The following is a 21,475-nucleotide window of genomic DNA, read 5'->3' on the forward strand; positions in this document are numbered from 1 at the left end:
GACGTTGTGTTCCCCGATCTCACGTCATTGTATTTCCACAACGCTGGCGCCGCTAGTGCTGAGTTAAGGTCTGCAGCCAGACGCTGAGGCAGCAATCAGCAATCAGTAGAGGTCAAAGATACAACACAGTACATTGTACAACCATTGACCACTTCACTACCACTCCGTGCTGAAGTGACCTTTGTACTATGCAGTAGGTGGTCTGACTCACGCTACGTGCTACGTGTTCTTTCAAGTTTTTAAAAGTATCAAGAAAATGTTCACGACGTTTCTGGGTCTGGAAATTCGCCCCTCCAGGACTCCGGAGGGAGAAATTAGAAACTGTCATCATGCACTACAATCATACTGTCCCTGATCGTTGGGCTTTAAATGGTTCCGACTGATGAAACAGCTGATCTTGGTCAGTAAGCTACACAGATCATTACACTCATCTTTGCTCTTTGGGTTAAAGTACGTCCCCATATCAACTAATTGATAAAAAGCCACGCATTTATGTGGGAAGGAACTTGAAACATGATCATGATATTGTCGTCGACTATTTGTGTATATTAAAGCCATGTTCTAAGTTCCTTCTGCCTAATGACAGGGCAGAATCTAGACTTCAAAACTTGGACATTACAACTTTGGGTTTTCCATTAACTGTATATACTCGACTTGTATATTTATATATAGTACAGAATATAACGGTCAATGGTGGCTAGACGGGGAATACAGAAAAAGACAACAAATTTTATTACATACTACTTGTGGCATAAGTATCTAGGTTTTTAACCCAATACTTTATGCTAAACATGGTAAGACGTAAAAAAAATTCACAGATTCTACAATCTAAATCGTTTCATCTAAAAACAGTCCGTAGATTTAAATCAATTTTTTTAAATGTCCATAATTTGTTTACATTTTTTTTTTATAAAATATTAATCATCACTGGAGCCTTAGTCAACAAGTATATTATTAAGTATTAAAAAGCAAAAATATAAACAAGATGACCCAAAGTTATTAAACAAGTTGTGCAGACGATTTTTATTTTCCAAGGAGCGCCTTCAAACCACCCGACGTGATATGGATACAGCTGTGTGTTACGGGTAGTATCACTACGTGTCGAGTTACTTTTAATGATTTCCACGTTCCCAACTCTAAAAAATAAATAGTGTAAGTTATTTATTAATATAGGCTAATTCTGAAATAAACTAATGTAGCAGCACTTCCCGGCCCTTCATCACAGTGTAGATAAATTTATGTTTAGTACTGTAAATTTTTTTAACAACTCCACTTAAGTTGTAATGTAGTGCTTATTAATCCCAGGACTTGGTATATTAAAACTAGACTAATTATTTACCAGGCATTGACATAACCATAAGCCTACATTTAAATTTAAAATAGTGCAATATACAGTTAACATAATTTAAAATACATTCACTATAGGTTTTTGTAATGGTTTGATTTTGTTAAATGTCCAATAATTTTTGAAACCTGTTATCTCAGAGTCATATCTTTATAATCATCTATAACTAACTAACCTATCTGGAAATCAAATAAACAATCATAAAAGGCTCAAACAAAAATGATTCTGGTATATATATTTAAATGTCAGCCTTTTCCAAAATTAACGAACACTTTCCCTTCGTCAATTGTGAAGATAGTGTTAAAAAATTCACCAAAACATTGGATCCAACATTATTCATCTAGAAGTAAAAAGCTACATATGCTACTAAACAGTATGTTGCTTACAATACTACTTTATGACCAAAACTCTCATTGTTTCATCTAAAAAAAAATTAGAATCAGATTTAATTTTAATCATACACATATGCTCAACTCCCACAAAATTCTTAAACTGAACAACTCTATAAAATATTGCCTCAAAAATCAAGCAATTGAGCTTTACAAACTAGCCAATACAAAGTCACATTACACAACATTGTAATGTAACCAGTGTAATAACAATCAGCACTGGCAGACATTGGCTCAACATTCTGAGAAATTTGATAAGTTATCACAGCTCAGCTGCAATGCCAAGTGATCATCACATGATGATTGATGATAATCACGAAAATAACAATAAGTGAAAACACTCTAGTCATCAAATTTAGCCTATAAAATTTTTTGAAAATGTTATATTTCTTGATATCCCATGGCTTTAATTTTTCAAATTGAATTTATGTATTTGCAGATGAATTACGTTATGGAATAACAAATTTACCAAAGTAATATTAAAAGTTGCCCTCCGCCACAGCAAACCTGCTAAGCCTCTATTTGTATGATCAGATTTCCACTGAAATATCTACGAGTAACATTTGTGCACAATGATTTTAAAAACTGCTCCTATAGGCTAATTTCCTTTAAATTACCCTTGTTAAGCGTGTTTTCCAAATTATTTCAAGACCATTAACACACATTATAAATTAAACAAAATAAATCAAGCCCATGGTTTATATGTTAACTTTTCATAAAGTTAAAACATGTCATGATTTTAACAATATTTTCAAAATATGTAGAATATCTTAAAAATTTGTGTAGGCTATCTAGAGTTTATGTGTAAAGGAACAATTAAGTTAATATATGATAATTTAGGCCTATGTGGAAAAGCTGTGATTAGTTTCCAAACCCAAGACTAGTCCATAGAGCAATTTCTATCACTTTAATTAACTGCAAAAAGAATGTGCAGCAGTAGAAGAACTCTTTCAGTATTTAGTCTTATTAAGCCTAGGTAAGAAAGCTACACCACAAGTCCACTAAAATTTTCCACAAGATAATTTGAAACATTGAACACCTCCGGGAAGTTTAAAAATAGTTTGGCCACTGACCGAGGAAATGACGTGAATAGAAGTAGACAGTCTGCCGCCAATATAAATGGAGCCAAAACTGGGAGAGTTGACAGTTGTTGGCAAGATGAGTTAATTAGTCGTTTATTACTTGCGACTGTTAGTGCAACTTGGCTTCGGAAGCTTTACCTCAGGAAATATAAACTTAATTGCAGTCTTATTTCAGCGCTCTAAACATATAAACAATAAAATTTGACCACTTGCCTCAAAAACAATTAATTAGGCTTAGCCTAATAGCCTACTTAGCATTAGTGTTGAGACATCGAACCAGTAACATCGATATTAGTATCGGTAGTTATATCTGCCTTTAAACATCAATGTCAAAAAAATATCAAAGTCAAAATATCGATATATATATCGGTGAAAAACATTGATATTTAGCAAAACATCGACAAAATGCTAAATAAATTAAATATATCTCTTTAAATTCCGCTAACATTTTGTAAGTTACAGGAAAATATGAATATTTAATTTATACGGTACGGTAACCAAAAAAGTTTGCCTCTGAATGTTTTTTTTTTTGGACGGGTACTTATCCGAAAAGTGCCGCTTTCCCCAAATCTAGTTTAAAACTCTAATGATCGTGGTTTAGACTCTATTTTAACATCAGATCTTTGCCCAAAATAATTTCCCGGTTCTAGGTTCAAGTTAACCCTCTGGCCGTTTAACTGCCGATCTATGGGTTGTTTATTGTGTTGAAATACCGATGGGCAAGAGAAGAATAACAGTTAGGCTAATAGCTTGATTTTGATTATACCTACAGTGGCTGATTAAAAAAAAAAAAAAAAACTGACACTTTGGTGTAGTGTTGCCATGCCACCTCGTAGCTGTAGTCCGACATGACGAGTGACAAGTGAAAGTGAAAAATAAATGTCAGAGTAAAATATAGGTAGGCCTACGGTACTAAGTTCTTAGAGCTACGCTATTAACAATAATTACAAAAATATTGGAGTAAAATATCTATATTAACAATATATCGGAGTAAAATATTGATACTAAAAATATTTCCCGGAAGACAACTATCGAAGGAATAGACATCGACTAAGTTAACTTATTAGCTTACAAACATCTACTAGGGCTACGAGGGGAGAAAGGGTTTAGTTTCAACTTTCTAAGTAGACACTACGGTACTTAAAGCCGGGTTTACACGATGCCAGTTGGCAAGACAAATATCAGGAGACAACTGACTGGCTTGAAATTACTGGCTTCGTGTAAACACTTCAGGCCAATTGCCCCAAAATTCAGTTGTCTCCAGGAGTAGACTGAGGACAATGAGCTGGGCCCAGTGAGGCCCCCACCCCTCGAAAACCCAGTTGTCGTGACAATTGGCGCCGTGTAAACGTTGTAGAGGCCAATAGCACTGTCTTGTCTTTTGGCACTAGTACCCTGGTTCACTGTAAAATGCCTGGGCAAGTGCTGGCCACATGTGAACAGGTTCTGTTCAACTTGCCTGGCCTACGACAATTCCGCAACCACGTGATGACAATTGTCTTGTCTACTGGCATCGGGTTTGTGTAAACCCGGCTTAAATTAAAATTTAGGAACACTTCAGTCTTAGTCATAATTTGACACAGTCTGGGTGTATTTATATTTCAGTGGTTTCTCATAAGTTATAGTAAGTTAGCTAGGGTAAATGTTTGTTTACTGGTTTTGTTGTTTGCGTTTGTTATTATTAATCCTTTGAAAATTAAAACGACAGTGACAGCGTGGGTATTGTGTAGCCAAATACGTATGGTAACTACAGAGATAATATCAAGCGACGTTTAATTATCAATCCCTACGGAAATGAAAATAAACAAGAGTAATTGCCTTGCCTTTGTAGGCCTAATAGCCAAAGGCAAGAGACCCTAGGCCGCACCACAATGCAGATAATAGACCCTAAGAAGATAGACAGGGTGTAAGTATAGCATAAACAGATAGAACAAATTTCGGCCTTTACAGTGATATGGTTATCACTCTTGTCAAGGCTTCCAGTGATTATGTAAACTGATAAAACTTACCCTCTCTCTACCATCCCGAGCCGACTCCATCGCTCCCGCATCGTTATCTACCTACCTTTTTTCTCCCCAGCTGCAACATTAAAATCTCAAAGGCAAACAAAGTGAACTGTAGTAGTTGTATATGGATACTACATACAGTGCATGTAGGCATTGACTTTGAATAATGCTAGGTTTATTTTCAATCCATTTATTTATTTATTATTTTTATTATTTATTTACATTTTATTATGGTATTCGTAACTTTACAATAGTTTATTGAAGGTGAAAGTACCCTTTGTGATCTATCGTGTAGGCTACACAATCGCCGTGTTTGTGTTGAATGAGAGCAATGATAGTTGAGATAATACTACATAACCGCTAATTAACTCAGTGTTCAAGCTTAAGATGAGATAACTCATTATGTTCAAAATTTGCATTTTCCATAAATATTGATACAAGGCAGAATCCGTTGAACTTTAGTTTATTCTTATTTAGTGCATGATTTTAACAATTATTTGGATTAAAACTATTATTTAATCACCAATTAATAATTCAAGAAGTATTTTTTGGTGAATGATTTAACCTTCCCAACTTTAGCAAAAGCAAGACGTTTTGCACGATGAAATTGTTATAAATTAGTAGACTTCCCATAATTTTGAAGTTTGTTTATCGTGTCTAGTTCTATAGTTCGGCCGCTTAGAAAACGACCTGCGCTCTAATGCTAAACCAATGCTGGAGGAGGTCGTTTTCTAAGCGGCCGACCTATAGTTCAAGTCCGGTGACACCACTAATACTAGAATAAAAACCTGTATAAATCATAAACATAAACAAATGACGTTGCACTGGGCATAGCGTAAAGTATAAGTGTCGACGAAATTTTGTTTCTACTATTTTAGGGTTGATTTCATGATTTGTGCTTGTACTGTTTGGTTATATAACAAGGCTATGAGATATTGTTTATGATTATATAGTTTCATTTTGCTAAACGAGGTTTTAAATTACTGAAATAACAAAAAAACTAATTGTTAACAAAAACGATCTCTACAGTGCACCGGACAGAATTAACAAAAAAAAATTTGCTTCAGCTGATCCATAAGGATTAGAAATCTAGAAAAACTGTGTAGGATTTCGAGTAAAATTTATTAAATTTGTTTTATCGACAACACCTCCCTAAAAAAAAAAAAAAAAATAGTTCATAAGTGAATAAGGTGAATAGCCAGCGAGTCAACGGAGTCGACACAGCACTCGCTTCGCTGACGCTCCCGAATCTCCCTGAACTGAACAAAAATACTGTAATGAACACGAAATCTAGACGCTCCAGCTGGCCAAGCCAAAAACATATGACTTTGACGTAGAATGGAACGTCATCATCGTCATCCATCAGGTGTTTATTTTGACTCAAGACAAGACCAGAATCAGAAAATCAAAATAACAACACGAAACGAAGTATGAACCTGTCAATGTCTTCGTCAATGTTGCTATGGTTTTTGTCTTGTAAACAAAGGAGGTGGTTCTTATTGTTAAGGACCAATATGTCAATATTCTGATTTTAATAATTCTTAAACCAACATAACTGACGAAACAAAGTTCATTTTAAATTTTAGTACAAGTCATGCCCAGAAAAGCATTTCATATTGGAATTGACATTGATATTCATGCAGTAAGTAAGAAATCATGTTTTAAATTTAACTTATTATTCAATTAATTAAATCAAAATGTTACATAACTTAGTTTAGTTTTCTTTTAAGTTAAGGTGTGAATTTATGTCCTCTCAGAGCTATTTACTTTGTACCAGGGCTTTATGCTTAGTAAATTAATCTGTTGTTCTCTCACAATATTATAATAACCTTTGATCAACATGATCCATTATTTATTTCATACAGGCAAGGTTATCTGTGTAAAATTGATGGGGTATGGCATAAGTAGGGATGTTGCGATACCACTGTCTTTCCGATATTTGGTATCGATACCGTATCGCAAAAAAGTATCGATACCGGTTTAGTATCAGAACTAAAGTATCGATACCGTCAGTATCGTATCCATTCGATACCAGTGACGTCATATTCTGATTTCAGTACTACAGTGCAGCCAATATAGGATTCGAATTCAAGCTGCTAAAAACTACCTAAATATGTAAAACGATAAAATTAACCAAACATAGCTAACCTTTGTTTTCAATTTGACCTTCAAGTAAAAGTTCAAGTAGGCCTAATCTTACCTTATGTTCTAGGCCTATATAATTTATCTTTTCAATAGACAATGAATTACAAACGTAACACATTCGTGTTTACCATCAGCCTAAATAAAAAAAAACTTTTATTTTGTTAAATAACTTTAAGTGCCATCTTTTTAGTTTATTTATTTGATGTTAAATAGTCGACGGTTTCATTTTATTTGCCTAACACAACGTTGCTAACATTGACTTGTAATAAAAATAACTCCATGCACCCAAACCCTTAAGTTGTATTCTTGACTAAATATACGTCTGTAGGTATATATAGTCAATGGTTTTACTTATAGTTATGTAAAGTGCTATGCTATGAATGAATAGTGAATCATAATTTACTCAAACCACATATCAGACAAGCTAGATAAAAAAAAATTAATTGGGTTAAAGTTTGTTTCTTTTTTGGGTCACTGTTGCTCCAGCCTTGGAAAATAGCCGCAGAAGGCATGAGCGTGGCCATTTTACTCAGATTTGTCAGAAATTACCTTCCGATACTTACAATACGATACTGGCCTCTTGGTATCGATACCAAGTAAATATCGGAACAACCGATACCGATACGATACCAGCGGTATCGCAATAAAAGTATCGATACCTACTGGTATCGATCGTATCGCAACATCCCTAGGCATAAGTTGGAAAAGTGATTGATAGTAAGTAAATGGTCGGGTCTCTTTAGTTCCAATAATATAAGTTGTATTCACGTTTTGTTTGCTGCATATCCTAATTCTTTCTGGTGCCTAAAAAAAGTTTAAATGAAGGCCTATTTTATTGCTAAACAATCAACTCCTATCAAGTCCTCGCTCAAAGTAGGCGGTTAGCTGGCAGCTAGGTGATAAATCTTAGTTCAGGCTTTTTATAGGAGGATCACTTAGGTTTAAAGCTTGACACAGCCGCCCCTGTTTTTTTTGTTTTTTTTTTTTTGCTGCATTTCATTATGACCTGACAGCATTAAGATCCAAATAACTTATTCACCCAAATCTACTGACGTTTTATTTTGTCGTAAAACACCCATATAATGATTTCAACAGGATATACGCTGTTGTCGTTAAACAACTACAGTAGACTCCCTCTTATCCGGACTCCTCGGGACCGAGGCCAGTCCGGATAAGGGGTTTTCTGGTTAAACCGACGTCCCCAAAAACTCGTTAAAACGGACTGTTTACTGTGATATTCGACTTAAATTTAGGAGAGCATTGTATTTAGGCACGTGATCACTGGTCTCGAATCATTACCACGAGAAAAGTTGTTTCACTACTGCCCACTTCCTGCCAATCTACTTAGTCCGGTTAAACAAATGTGCTGATAAAAAATGTCCTGTTAAAGAGAGGTCATTTCCGCCGAGTGTAGTCCAGTTAAAACGATGTCCGGATAAGAGGGAGTCTACTGTATTTAGAAATAGCCTAGCCATAATTTTACTACTGTACTGTATTACTATCAATAGGTCTAGCCTAGACATAAGTTCTTACCTACTCTCTCCTACTATCAAGGGTACCTAATAGTACTTCTTAACATTTCAGAATAGACCTATTTAGTTTCAAATACGATTCACTTTCATATGTAAACTACAGGCTAGTTTCAGTGTTGTAATCCGAACTTGTCTAACTTACTTAACTCATTATAAGCATGTAAAGAGATATGTAATTTATTTAAACAGCATCCAAAGGTGAATTTGTTTAACCTATCTCTATCTGCTTTGCAGGTCACTTGCCCAGGGGTTTGGTTGTGCCCCAAAGGAGACGCGATGCTACAAATTTCCATGTTGGGCGCCTCAGCTCACACCAAAAGAGTGGAACCGAACTTCCCGCTGTTGTTTCATGAAAGGTTCCACTTTCGAAAGGTTCGTACAGTTTTAGATTTCTCATTTAGTTACCGTAAGCTGTGTTAATCAAACTTATAAGAATCATCTTCTAGAGTTTTTAGACTTTTTTGCATAACAACTTGGTTAGGGTAGAGGTCTATAAGTGTAAAAGAAAACAGGCCTAGGCCTATATAATTTACCTATGGGATATTACAGTTATTTCGTTATTTCTTACTATGATGGCTATAAAGTTAAAGTTAACGATTTAACTTAGGCAGTCTAAAAAATTTAATAAATACTGTGTAGCAAATTTATAAAATAAACACACCAGTTCTTTAATAGCCGATGACTTGAGTGTTGATACTTAAGATATGTAATGTTAAGATCCTATCTGGTCTCCTGTGTAGGCAGAGAGAACTATATCTGTAGCGGAGAACTTACTTAAAGCTATGTGACCATTTTGTAGTATATTACGTTACTAGTCCTGAAAATAGGTGTTTGGACAAGTGTGGTCGGCCCGTGCGGGATTACCATATGAGTCCAGTAAACACATTTTGGACGAGTGACGTATGATATTTTACGCCATATTACTCTAAGCTAACTTAACAATAAAAAAATCCGTACAAATCCTTATATTCCCATCGACTAAAGGACTAACAATCACTACTCATAACCTCTCGTTATGTGTTAGTTTAATCACTCATTGCCAAACATAATCAGCTGGTTGGTGTCCGGTAAAAACTCATTACAGTAAAGTAGTACGTAATGAAACCCCATTTGATTAAGCTGGTGGCAAACAGCTGTTTTCTGGACTAAATCCTTGCGTGGGAAGTTGATTAAAACAGTGTAGTGTGGCGTAAAAGTTTTATCATTCATATGACTTATCTACATTTACTTATTTACTTTGAAATACACTAACTGATATCTGAGTCGGTCAACTGTTAAACTAATGGATTGATTGTATTATTTCTTTTTGTACCAGCTATGTAGGCCTATTGCTAAAAACCGAATCTTATAGAATAATGGTATGTTTAGTCATACCACACAACATTTTTACAATTTCACCTTACCTCTATAGAGAGGATTGAATGACAGAAGGTCTGGTAACAATAGACACAGGAAAACCAAAACTCAAATTTGAAAATTTATATTATTTCTGTGATTAGACTCTGACTGGAGTTACGTCACTGGCTGAGCTGCAGTCGGAGTTGTCCAAGAGAGTGGTACACCTGCGCCTGGTGCAATGGCAGGTGCATGGCTGCCGCTGCGTATTGCTAGCTTCATTCCGCAGCCCTCTGGCTGACCTGCTCTACCCGCAGCCGGCCAGCCGAGGGTTGTTGGCTGGTGTGGATGTTGACTTACTGATGGAGACTACAGCTTGTTTTCCTGTGAGTATTAGATTATATTTATAAGGCACTGAAACACCAGGGTGCATATTTCAAGGTAAAAATGAGTTAAGGATGAGTACTGAATGGATGAAATGAGATCTTAGTTTCTGATTCAGATCAGTCAGTTTGATTACTATAGATGAGCACTAAATTCAAACTGCTATCCACCGACAGCTTGGTTAAGTTTTAAACCCTAAAAAAGCTTCTGATGTTTTCTGAGGAACCCATTATTGATCTCTTGAGTCTTGAACTTGGTCAGAACATCGAAAAGGTTGGATTATCCTTTTCGTCGTCGGAGGATATTAAATTACCAAATTAATTAATTTACTGACATTTATAGTTCACTCGCTACTGCGGAAAACGATGACAATGCTCGTGTGAGGATGTGACCACGGGGGACTTTTAATATTTTTTTATGATCGTGGGAGCTGGTAATGATCTCCACAGGACCATTGGCAAATAGTCACAATATTTATTATTTATTTTTTTAATTATGTCTAAGCCAATGGAATTTAAAAAAATAGATGTTAGTGAGAGTACACAATTATTGCTTTTGGGGAAAGTGACCCAAACCCTCTTGTTTTGTGGATGTGCCAGGAATCAAACCCTTCCCTTCCGCACCAAAGTCCAAGACGCTAACCACTATGCTAGCAGCACACCCAGCTTAACGGATATTACTGTTATAACATTGTCACCGATAGGCGATAGTACGGTCGGATTAAGCGAGGAATCAGACTAGCTGAGGTCAGATTGGTTCTAATATCGAGCAATCCTTTATTAAAGGTACCTATCTATCATTTATTAAAGGTATTTATACCATATTCGTACTGGGTGACTACTTAACTTTTGGTCTTATTTTCTGTTGTAACTGTTTCAGGGTATAATAGCTCCAAAGGTAGAGGTATCAACTAAAGTTGTGATAGAAGAAATGGTAAACTACCCAGTACACGCTCAGGAATCAGCTGCCATTGTTAACCACAAAACACTGTCATCCAAGGTGAAGTAGTAGACAGGAGAGTAAAGGTGAACTAGGTGAAACCCGTCGAAATCGACGGTTGCTTTAAAGGCTTACGACAATTCTTCTAAACTGCGACAAAAAGAGTAAAATTTAAAAAAAATGTGCCAATTGAATAACCCTATAAATTTCGCAATAATATTTTTTTTAGTATAACTCTGATTCCATGACATGCGGATGCCAGTTGTCTCAGCCTTATAAATTACATATGGGGTTCAATATAATATATCTTCGGAATGTTAGGTGTAGTGGAATATACTTGTATAGTGAAGCTGGCTTTTATTCTTGAAATGAGGGACCTCGTTCATATTGTCATGCGGCTTCATTGGCAACAAATAATGCAAATGACAAAGCAATGCTGCATTTCCAAAAAGCAAATACTGTGAATTGTCACGTAAATGGGGACGTTTACATGCATTGTTGTTAATCAACGTATCTTAGAAAGGATGAGGATATCTAGTTCAATAGGAATACAAACTTTCTGTCATGACAGTGACTGCTTAAATGGTAATTACTCTTTGTGAAATTTGTTTTACAGTCGAAGTGTAGTGTTATTTCCACAAATCTCACTTAAGGCCAACCAAGTGGGCCACGGTCCGTAATAGGCCATCGCTAAACATCTGTCAAGATAGGTACTATTCTAGGCAAGGTTTCTGTGTTTGGATCTTATTAGACACGATAAGAGCACAACGAACTTCTTCTGCAGATGAATAATCCGTAGGTTAATAGAAATATAAGCCCAATTAATAAATATCACAATCCATTAAAATGGCTCTCGACACGGCTCATATGGGCAACGTGCCCTTCAGCACTTGTATTGTTTTGTATTGTATTACACAATCAAAATCTTTGCTAATAATTGAAAACATGTATGAAAATAATCTCATGAACCTATGATGATGTCTTAAATAAAATGACAAAATATCGGCAAAAGTGGTCAAACAGGCAGACACCAACCCGTAAAATAGATATAAGATAATTCGATAAGAAATCATTTTAAGAGTTACTGTAATATTAAGATTTTTCAATGATTACGTAGTTGAACGTTATGTTGCAAAACATGAGATGATGCAGAATCAGAAAATTACAATGCAAATACTTCTTTTTGACAAACTCAGTAACTCCCTATAATATGTGTTGTTTAAAATACAATTTAAATATTAACAGCTGTTTCATTAAAAAGAAATGAAAAACTATCCATATGACGATAATGTAAACAAATCTGGCAAGGGAACTTTAAAGGATTCTGGGGCAGAGCCCTAAGGGAATTTACTTCGTTTTCTTTTGATGGCATATCTACAGACCGAGACCTTTCTTTTGACACCTCTACCAAGTTTCTACGCCCAGCCGTTCTCTCAAATTTGTGGAGACAAATTTTCCAATTAAATATTTAGATTTCCCCATGTTAATCTTATGGGAGAAAACCCAACTTTGATGGAAGATCCTGCCCGAACTAATAAATATTTCAAAAAATTAAAAACACTTTGCAAAACTACAGACCAGGGCAATTTTTTTGACACTTTAGTCATCAAAATCGGTCCAAAAATGAGGGAGGAGTTCTGTTTACAAAAATCGGCTTAGCGTATTATATATATAGATAGATTCTTTTGGTTCAATTCATTGAGCCCCAGGCATTATTCATCGATTTCACTATCCCATTTCTCATAATGTTCTCCCCTTAGCTTACGAATAATTCAAATTCTTTTAAAACATATTGTTGTGGACAAACACTCACAGTAAGGTTTACATGTAAAGCTGCAAAATGCCTGGTTTAAAGTGCAACTCGAAAATAATCTATCAGTCCTTTCAACCTATCCCTTGATCTAGTGTGCTCTTTACTGATTTGTTAGATATAGTTATGGACCACTCTGGCATTGTCCTGACCAATTTTGTGATACCAATTACTGTACTATGATTGGAATTTCCTTACTCGACGTGACAACTCAACCCAAGTAACACCAGAATGCTGGCAATGGACATTTGGTCATAGTATATTAGTCAAGCATTCAAAAATTTAAATTTCTCAGACGATACAAAATTACGGACCTGCCCTGGTCGGCTGGACTCTTGGTAATATTAAGTTTATTTAATATACGTTTCACTTCAAATTAAAGTTGACTACTTGCAAAAAATATTTTACATTAATTAAGGCTAAATGTTCTTAATTTGAATTGGCAACGGATAAAAAAACAAATACCGGTACAGACAAAATTTAGCCTACTTTTAACTATACTTTATGTATTTTTAGTAGTTATAATTTTCAGAGGACGACTCAAAGACAAGTTGATAAAGTTGAGACGAAAACCAAGCCGAGAGCATGCAGCACGCTGTGTGGAGGGCCTCGGATACGTCAGAAGCCTGTGTGTCACGCTCGGCCACGAGTTAAGTGCTACTCGTGCAAACAACGGGTAACTAGAGTGCAGAAACCTCGGGTACGCGACGAGACCCACTATGTGCCTTACTGCAGCAAATGCGGGTTGGTGGAACAATTAAACTTTTTTAGTGGTTAATTCATTGATTTTATTGGTAAAACAAAGAAATACAAGACATAGTTTTGAGAATAAATGTTATTAGACTAAAAAGGTTGTAAGAAAGTTTATTGAACTGGTGTGCCAAGTAGATTTGGCCCCCAGCGAGTCAAAGGCGAGTGAGGTTTACACCTAGACTTAATTTTATTTCAGACTGTATTTTCAAAATAAAAGCTCTTTATTCTTCACATACAAGTTTTAAATGTAAGAAGACTGCTATCACATTGATTCTTAAAAAAATAAGTTGATTAGACTTTTGTTTGCAGTGATGTTGTCGAAGAAAAAGGAGTCAAACAGGGCAAGGTTCTAGTTAAAGAGAGCAACCCTCATAGCAAGACATGGGGTGAGTAAATCTCAACCATAATGTTGAATGTGTCTCTAATAAAATACCAAAAAAGTTTACATTTACCAATAGTAAGTAGTAAGGTTAGCTTTAATATTATCTAAATGTACTTCGGTTGTCATAATCTTAATCTTTCAATCATCTCATTTGCTAAGTAATCCAGAGAAATCTTATTTCCCATCCCTTGGAAGAGCAAACAAGCCTTTTACAGATTTTTAAATTGCGTCACAAATACACAATACCATATTTTTCTGCTTTTATGTCTTCTAAGGTGGATTTTCGGCTGATACAGAGGTTACAAAAGGTCATCATAGTCAGAAGCTCATTGTTTGATAGAAAACTGTTTAAAAGTTGTCCCATACACAAAGGAATGTCCATGGTTCAACCTTTATTTCATGAGATACAAAATTTGTCCCTTCTATCTTCCAAATAACCTAAGGATCCTGAGTAGAAAAACTTGTACAAGCCAGGCTATAAATTGGTTTACAATGGGGAAACAGATAACTTCCGTAATAATTAGTGACATTTGCCCTTTGTCTTGCCAGAAAATGAGTTGGCTCCATCACAAAACCATGATCTCATCTGGTGACAACCCTTTCTTGGAATAGTAAATGTTTTTTTTTGTTTGTTTTTATCACTGAATTATCAGTTTTACTATTTGAAAGCCTTGTACTCATGCAACGTCATCCGCACCATGAGGAAAATGAAGGCATCTCATTATCAATAATCTATCCCAACTTGTGTTAATGGAAGCAGGACAAATTTGTACAGCCTGTGAGTCTTCCATTAATTTTGGATTAGCAGTTCGACTTGAAAGTGTCGTTTGCATTGTGTGAGGCCATTAAATTATTTCAGTTTGCCCAAAGTCAAATCTTTTCATCTCTCTTTATTTTACTACTGTTAACCGTGAAATTAGTGCAAATGAAATGAGGGCAAATGAAATCATTATAGATGGACATAGTTTTGAAGTTGTTGAACAATTTAAATATCCAGGGGTAGTTATATCTAGCAGTAATAGTGAAGAAATGGAAATAGATTATAGGATCGCTAAGGCCAATAAATGTATGGACACTTCTAAGAAATTGTTGACTTAAAATGAGATTTAACAAGAAATGTATTTAACGAGAAATTTATTTGACGACCTCTGATGAGTGAAACGTGTTCTTGAAGACCTGATGATGAAGCCAATGGTGTTAGGAAATTCACACCTAGCCAACAAGACAACCTTTGGATTACTCTGGCAGATTCAGGTAACATTATACCTTTTATAATCTAACAACAGTAATCCTGAGACAAGAAACAACATGAAGATAGAGAAAGATGGAGAGCAGTTGTTGGCCAAATCCTGCCTTGGGCATAAATGGCCATGAGAATGAGTGTGTGTAAGCTGATGCAAAACACTTGCATGGCTTTAATTAAAGCTTGCATCATCTTCAATATTCTGCAGCAGTTTATTGTCCTACAATAGCAGAAACAACTCCATATGCTCGTTTTCTCCTCGTGGAGTTACTAAAGAGTATATTTTGGTTGCCTAAACTGTTCGAGGTTGCTGGGGAGTTTATGTGGGTTGGTACCCATTTTAGTAATTTTCGTTTTAATATTCGGAGTAAGTGTTACATGATGGAAAAATACTGTCGTAGTTCGTCAACGTCACAATGATTAACATTAACATTTCATTTAACCCTTGCACTGCTGCACTTCATTAAAATAACATTAAAAGATAAAAAAGTGTTATATTTTTAATTTTCAAGGAGTGTACATTTGATTGTAATTATTCTGTTAGAGACAGCTTGTCCTTGTGTCGAGTCACCGAGGTCCAAATCAGTGTGTGACTGCAAACTCTGCCGCAAATATCACGACTTGTTCAACTCACCGACTAGCTCGGTCTTCTCTCAACCTGTAAGTGTAATATAGGCTAGGTTAATATGTTTTTGCTTTAGGTGTTGGAGTATTTTTTCTACCAATACGATGTGTTGTGGTTATCAAACATTCAAACTCAAATATGCCGAATAGCACTAAATATGTAAATATGTCGGGTTTTCCTAGGCACGGAGGCGGAGCGGGAAATGCAGAGTGCAGAGAAGCGGTTTACATAATGGTCCGCTCTGCTTCTGGGAAAACAGTACCATTAAACTACCTAAGTCAAGAAGAGAGGGAACTTTAATCTCCGCTTTCTGCTTCCGTGCTTAGGCAAATCCGGCTTAAGAAAATATCCACATATTGGATTTACATGCGAGAAAGAAAATTTACAGTTAATAGTGTTTATAACAGATTTCAATTGGAATATCCAATAATTTCAAGACCCTATTGGCGTATTACCATCTACAGTAGACTCCCTCTTATCCGGAAACCTTTTAACCGGACTACACTTGGCGGAAATTACATCTCTTTAACCGGACAATTTTTATCAGCACGTCAGTTTACCCGGACTATATCGGTAGGAAGTGGGCGGTACAGAAACGACTGTTCTCGTAGGACAGATTTGAGACCAGTGATCACGTGTCTAAATTACAATGCTCTCCTAAATTTAAGTCAATCACTGTATACAGTATGCATTTAAACGGTCCGTTTTAACAAGTTTATGGGGACGTCGGTTTAACCGGAAAACCTGTTATCCGGACTGGCCTCGGTCCCGTGGAGTCCGGATAGGAGGGAGTCTACTGTAATATGGATTGGCATTAACCATTTAAACTTTATGTATTATTCAGTGATGAACTGTATGTTTTCCCTCATTTCACGAACAAAACCATTCAAATTATTTTAAAAACAGTTGTTGGTGGACACACACAGAGTAACGATAAGAAAAAAGTAGCAAAGTTCCTAATTTGAACTTAAATTCTCAAAGAATTCATCGAACTGAGCCTTCCTCCGTTTACTTTAGGTGGGCATTTCCCACATAGAGTAAATTCCTCATGAGAGGCTAACTAGACTTCACGGTGATTAGATTTGAATCGTCATTCTCCGGTCTGTCTCTTGACCAGAGAGACACCGCCTTTAGACTATCCGGCCAATGATCAGACTCACTGCACTAACAGCACTTGTTAACTAAAAGCCCAGATTCTGAACACACATCTAAACACACAATGAAATATTTAGATTTATAAAAAGTTTCTAATGTTTGTAAGTCTAAATTTTTTTTGTGTGTTTATGTGTGAAGTAATTTTGACAACGGCAAGTGCAAGAAGATTATGTTTGACGATAATTGACTAGAAAAGTATTTGAAAATGGGGTTTTAACCCCAAAACTAGTCACCCAGAACAAATATTGATTGACGACAGGTTAGTAACCTATTTTTTGTCATTTAATCAATCCTGGAGGCAAATTTATGAATTACATTAGATAATTTACAAGCTGAAAAATCTCCTAATTATGTGTTATTCACTGATTTCCTGAAACATTTGCATAAAATATTAATTCTTATTTACTGCATTTCAATTTTTTCAGAAATCGCCCCGTTCAAAGTTTGATCGTTCACCATCTCCTCCTAAGAAAGGTTTGTTTTTTACCTTGCTTGAATCAATTATCAAAGTTAAGGCCTAGAACAATTATAAGATCAAAATTATGAAAATAAAAAATGTTTACAAACAAGCAGTGGTGTACAGCATTCCCACTCTGCATTTTTCAAAGAATCTATATTGTTAGGGGACCTGCATATTTTCTACGACAATGGTGAGCCAGAGCGTTCCCACACTGGACAATTTACGAATATCCCACTGCAAACAAGTAATAAAAAGTTATATCAAGGTTTGTACTGGCTTGAGTTGAGTTTTGGCCTGGCTTTGTTTAATTACAAAATATGATCTTAATTTAAATTCATACAATGTTGAAGTGGTTGATACATCTCTTAACATAAAATATTGGTTTTCTGAGTAGTAAGTTAGTACTTCATGAATTATATGTGATTATTTTAAAATTAAACCAGCAAACAATATGATTTTTGTATCAAATTCCTTTTTATAACTCTGCTGTATCTGGAATTTTTCAGACAGGGGCTGTTCATGTATAAGCGAAAAAACTGAAGGCCCCCAAAGGTAAGTCACTGTACAATTTTTTTAATAAATGTATTCTCAGGACTAGAAATTTCATTAATTTTTTAAAATTGAAACAAGAACACATACTTATTTATTTATAGTCACAGAATTGAGTTGTAGACATTTTATAGAGGAGCATCAGAAAAATAAGTTAGTGCAAAGTCGTCGTAGGGATTGTTTAATTCTAATGTGTGTTTTTAAGTCCAGATGGGTAAACCTTTTTGGAATTCTTGGTAAGAGATGAAAATTCAAATAATGGCCATAGAGGTCCAAAAATATGAAACAAATCAGAGGACATTCTGTTTGAAAGTTAAAAGTTTACTGTAATGTTACAAAGTAAAGTGAGAGGCATAAAATTGCTAATCAGGGATTTAAACTGTTTTCAAGTATTTAAGTAATTTTATTTTTCAGAATAAGGGCAGGGTTTACTCAAGAAAAATCAGATTGTCCATGTCTCAACTGTCCAAGTTTGAATGAATCCCCCGCAAAAATTGGGTAATTTTAAACCTAGAACATTAACAATACTCTAGTGTTTTTAGGTGTTTACCATTAAAAGCTTACAACTTAATATTAAGTTCAATTTTCAGTTCAAAGTTCATGTTTATGGTATTAATTTTATAAAAATCTAAATCGCTACGATACTGTGAATGCCTCTATGAAATTACTGTACATAGACTAAGCGGTTTTAACCAGTGTTCACAATTAAGGTCGAACTGTTCTACCATTGAGCAAATTTGGTACCACTCAAATTTTTTTCTTTGCGTATGTTTACATGTTTTAAATGACAACGTACAAGTAAATAAAAAATTACCTTATTTTATTTGATTGAAGCTTACGTCTGTGTGTTACTATTGAGCTGAAGATTAGGGTTGATAGTCAGCTTTGGAGGCAACATAACTAAAGGGTGTCCCAATAAGAACGCCGGATTTGAAATGTTACAAACCATATATATTCACGTTAATTTTACAATATGAAACATGAATCTTAAAGCATAGTATCTCCGATTATTAATGGAATATTATGTCTTTTAAGTACCCACCTGCTGCCTGCTGACAAGCCCTACATCTCTTGACAAAGTTTTTCATCACTTTTTCACACACTTCCTGTTGAATTCCATTCACCCAGTTTACAAATTCAAGCCGTTTTACAGGATCTCTTGTGTGAGTTTAACTTTTTAAGGGGACATGTGAAGGTCTTTTAACAGGTCTCCAAGCTAGGCCTAACTGCTGACTACGCTGAATCGATGTTCTTTTGTTGTCCCCTACACTATCATGTACAGCCTAATTATTTTCAAGGGAGCGACCTGCCTGACTGCGCACCGTGGTCTTTTAATGTCTGTCCAAAACTGAGCCGATTTCTTTGAAATTAGAAATCAATCTTCAGTCAGATGACTAATTTGGTGCATTATCACCGTCGAAAATAGCGCCTTATGAACAATAATGTAGGTTTTGCTTCTTTTGTCAAGACATACATAAATCATTCACCAATTATAACCTTCCATCACCAATTCTGTGTTACTAATAAAAAGCTATATTTTTCTTCCCACAAAAATATATGTGAGTTTTATAACAACGAAAATGTATTTTACGTCCTTTGTAGAAAGGGAACTTTTAATTTAAATATAATTAAAAAAGGTTAAATTGTATTTCGTTGCCTTGTGATCAAAGTTTTGTCTTAAATGGATTATGCATATTTTAGCAAGAACTAATCTTACCTATGGAGGTGAGTTGAAAGTTCACAAACAAAAGACATAAACACAATACATTTATTTAACATCATGTATGTGTTTAATAATGGTTTTATGTTAAATTTCTAGGAAAAAAACAATTATTCATGCTTGTTATAGCTAAACAAATCAATGATTAATTGAGATACAAATTTACATCTGGTTAAGTAGTACTGGAGGAATTTTTTTATTGCAGGGACTACATCACTGAGTTACTGAAGCAAAGGCCGCAACGAGATGACGAGTACCGAGCCATGCTCAAAGCGGACTTGGAAACGAAATACAAACAGCTGTATGAGCGAGTGTCAAGAAGAAGCAACCGCCGGCAAAGCTAAATCTGTGATATATTTTACTTTGAATTTTCAAATTTTATGTATACATTTTTGTTTATGTTATGTTTTTATTAGTTTATCTATTGATTCAAAAACAATATTTATAAAAAAGTTGTTTTTATTTTCAAATTTTTTGTACACATTTTTGTTAAAATATGTTATGTTTTTTATAAGTTATCTATTTTTTATAATTTTGTTATGAAATATTTTTATTAAGGTTTCCCTGTTGTTTTAAGGTTTAGGAGTAAATGTGTATCTGGTACAAAAAACTTTAAAAAAATATTCCAGCTTAGACTGGTTAAAAGTTTGCCTTCATTCTTATCATGCCCTTTATAAAATCTATATAATTAATACGCCAACAAGAAATTTGTCTGTTGGACTCCCCTTCCATTTCTTAACCGATTTTGAGCATTCACGTCTCATTGGAAAGATCGTGTCGCGTAGATTTGCAAACGTTATGTTATAATGAGTTTATCAATTGATTTAAAAACAATGTTGTTATTTTCAAATTGTATGTACACATTTTTGTTAAAATACTAGCTTCTATGAAATGATTTTATTAAGGTTTTTCCGTTGCTGTTCTAAGGTTTAAGAGTAAATAAGAGTTTGTTTGTAATACAAAATTTTTAAAAATAAATAAAATGCAGGCTTAGATGTTGGTAGTTAGTTTGGCTTTCTTTAATGTGATTATGCTCTTTATAGAATATAATAATGTCATGCCACATAGCTAAATCAAGCCTTTGAAATCGTTTGAACTTAGGAATTTCACCTTTAGATTAACCATTAAATTAATACAATAAGAGTGTTCTCCTTTTTCGCCAGTCTTAGATAGTTTGGGTGTCATTTTGAAGGTTATGATTTGGCAGAGGGCCAAAATGTAACCAAAAAGGTCATTTCCTTAAGGGCTTCACCTTCACCCCTTAGTGTTTGATTTATTTCTATAGTTCACTTTCAAAGATCCAGTGTTGGTGACATCTTTTTTAACGGATTTAAAATGTAAATTGTAATTTATAACAGCTGATTCACCAGTTGAATGTTTAAACCACAGTTGGATTGTAAACAGGAGACAAAACAGTTCTTAAAAATGGATTAATTGTAACCTGATTGTTAGTAGGTAAACCACAGGTAAGGTAAACGGCACAAACCCCGAACAATTATCCTTATTGTTTTCCTTACCTGTTTCAAAGTTATAGCTAATTTTCTAAGAGACTGTAAATTTATCTAAAAAGGGGCGTGAGAGGAAAGCACAAGGGGGAGAAGTGGGGACTTTTGGGGAAATA

At 34.9% G+C, this 21,475-nt stretch overlaps 2 protein-coding genes across 4 annotated transcripts in view; one reads left to right on the forward strand and one right to left on the reverse strand.

The window, feature by feature from the left end:
* The window catches only part of LOC128994670 (MAP kinase-interacting serine/threonine-protein kinase 1-like), a 123,320-nt gene extending 118,433 nt beyond the window's left edge, over positions 1 to 4,887 (reverse strand). The window contains exon 1 of the mRNA XM_054419370.1: positions 4,826 to 4,887. Within this exon, the coding sequence (XP_054275345.1) occupies positions 4,826 to 4,855 (30 nt within the window). The 5' untranslated portion in view covers positions 4,856 to 4,887. The remainder of the gene's footprint in view (positions 1 to 4,825) is intronic.
* Positions 4,888 to 6,229: 1,342 nt separating this feature from the next.
* Positions 6,230 to 20,356, forward strand: LOC128994837 (uncharacterized). 3 transcript variants are annotated; one of them, XM_054419645.1, is made up of 11 exons: positions 6,230 to 6,468; positions 8,734 to 8,871; positions 9,999 to 10,220; positions 11,098 to 11,217; positions 13,500 to 13,711; positions 14,030 to 14,106; positions 15,890 to 16,005; positions 17,551 to 17,599; positions 18,092 to 18,137; positions 18,549 to 18,632; positions 20,060 to 20,356. In XM_054419645.1, the coding sequence occupies exons 2-11, from the start codon at positions 8,776 to 8,778 to the stop codon at positions 20,196 to 20,198; spliced, it is 1,161 nt and encodes a 386-aa protein (XP_054275620.1). In that variant the 5' UTR covers positions 6,230 to 6,468; positions 8,734 to 8,775; the 3' UTR covers positions 20,199 to 20,356. The 3 variants fall into 3 exon arrangements, with proteins under 3 accessions (XP_054275620.1, XP_054275618.1, XP_054275619.1); XM_054419643.1 differs by having other exon boundaries at positions 6,230 to 6,464; XM_054419644.1 differs by lacking the exon at positions 18,549 to 18,632 and having other exon boundaries at positions 6,230 to 6,464.
* The last annotated feature ends 1,119 nt before the right edge of the window (positions 20,357 to 21,475 follow it).

This window comes from Macrosteles quadrilineatus, unplaced genomic scaffold (genome assembly GCF_028750875.1).
Source record: "Macrosteles quadrilineatus isolate MER2022 unplaced genomic scaffold, UCM_ALF_1.0 Scaffold_5__1_contigs__length_97177068, whole genome shotgun sequence".
Classification (NCBI taxonomy): domain Eukaryota; kingdom Metazoa; phylum Arthropoda; class Insecta; order Hemiptera; family Cicadellidae; genus Macrosteles; species Macrosteles quadrilineatus.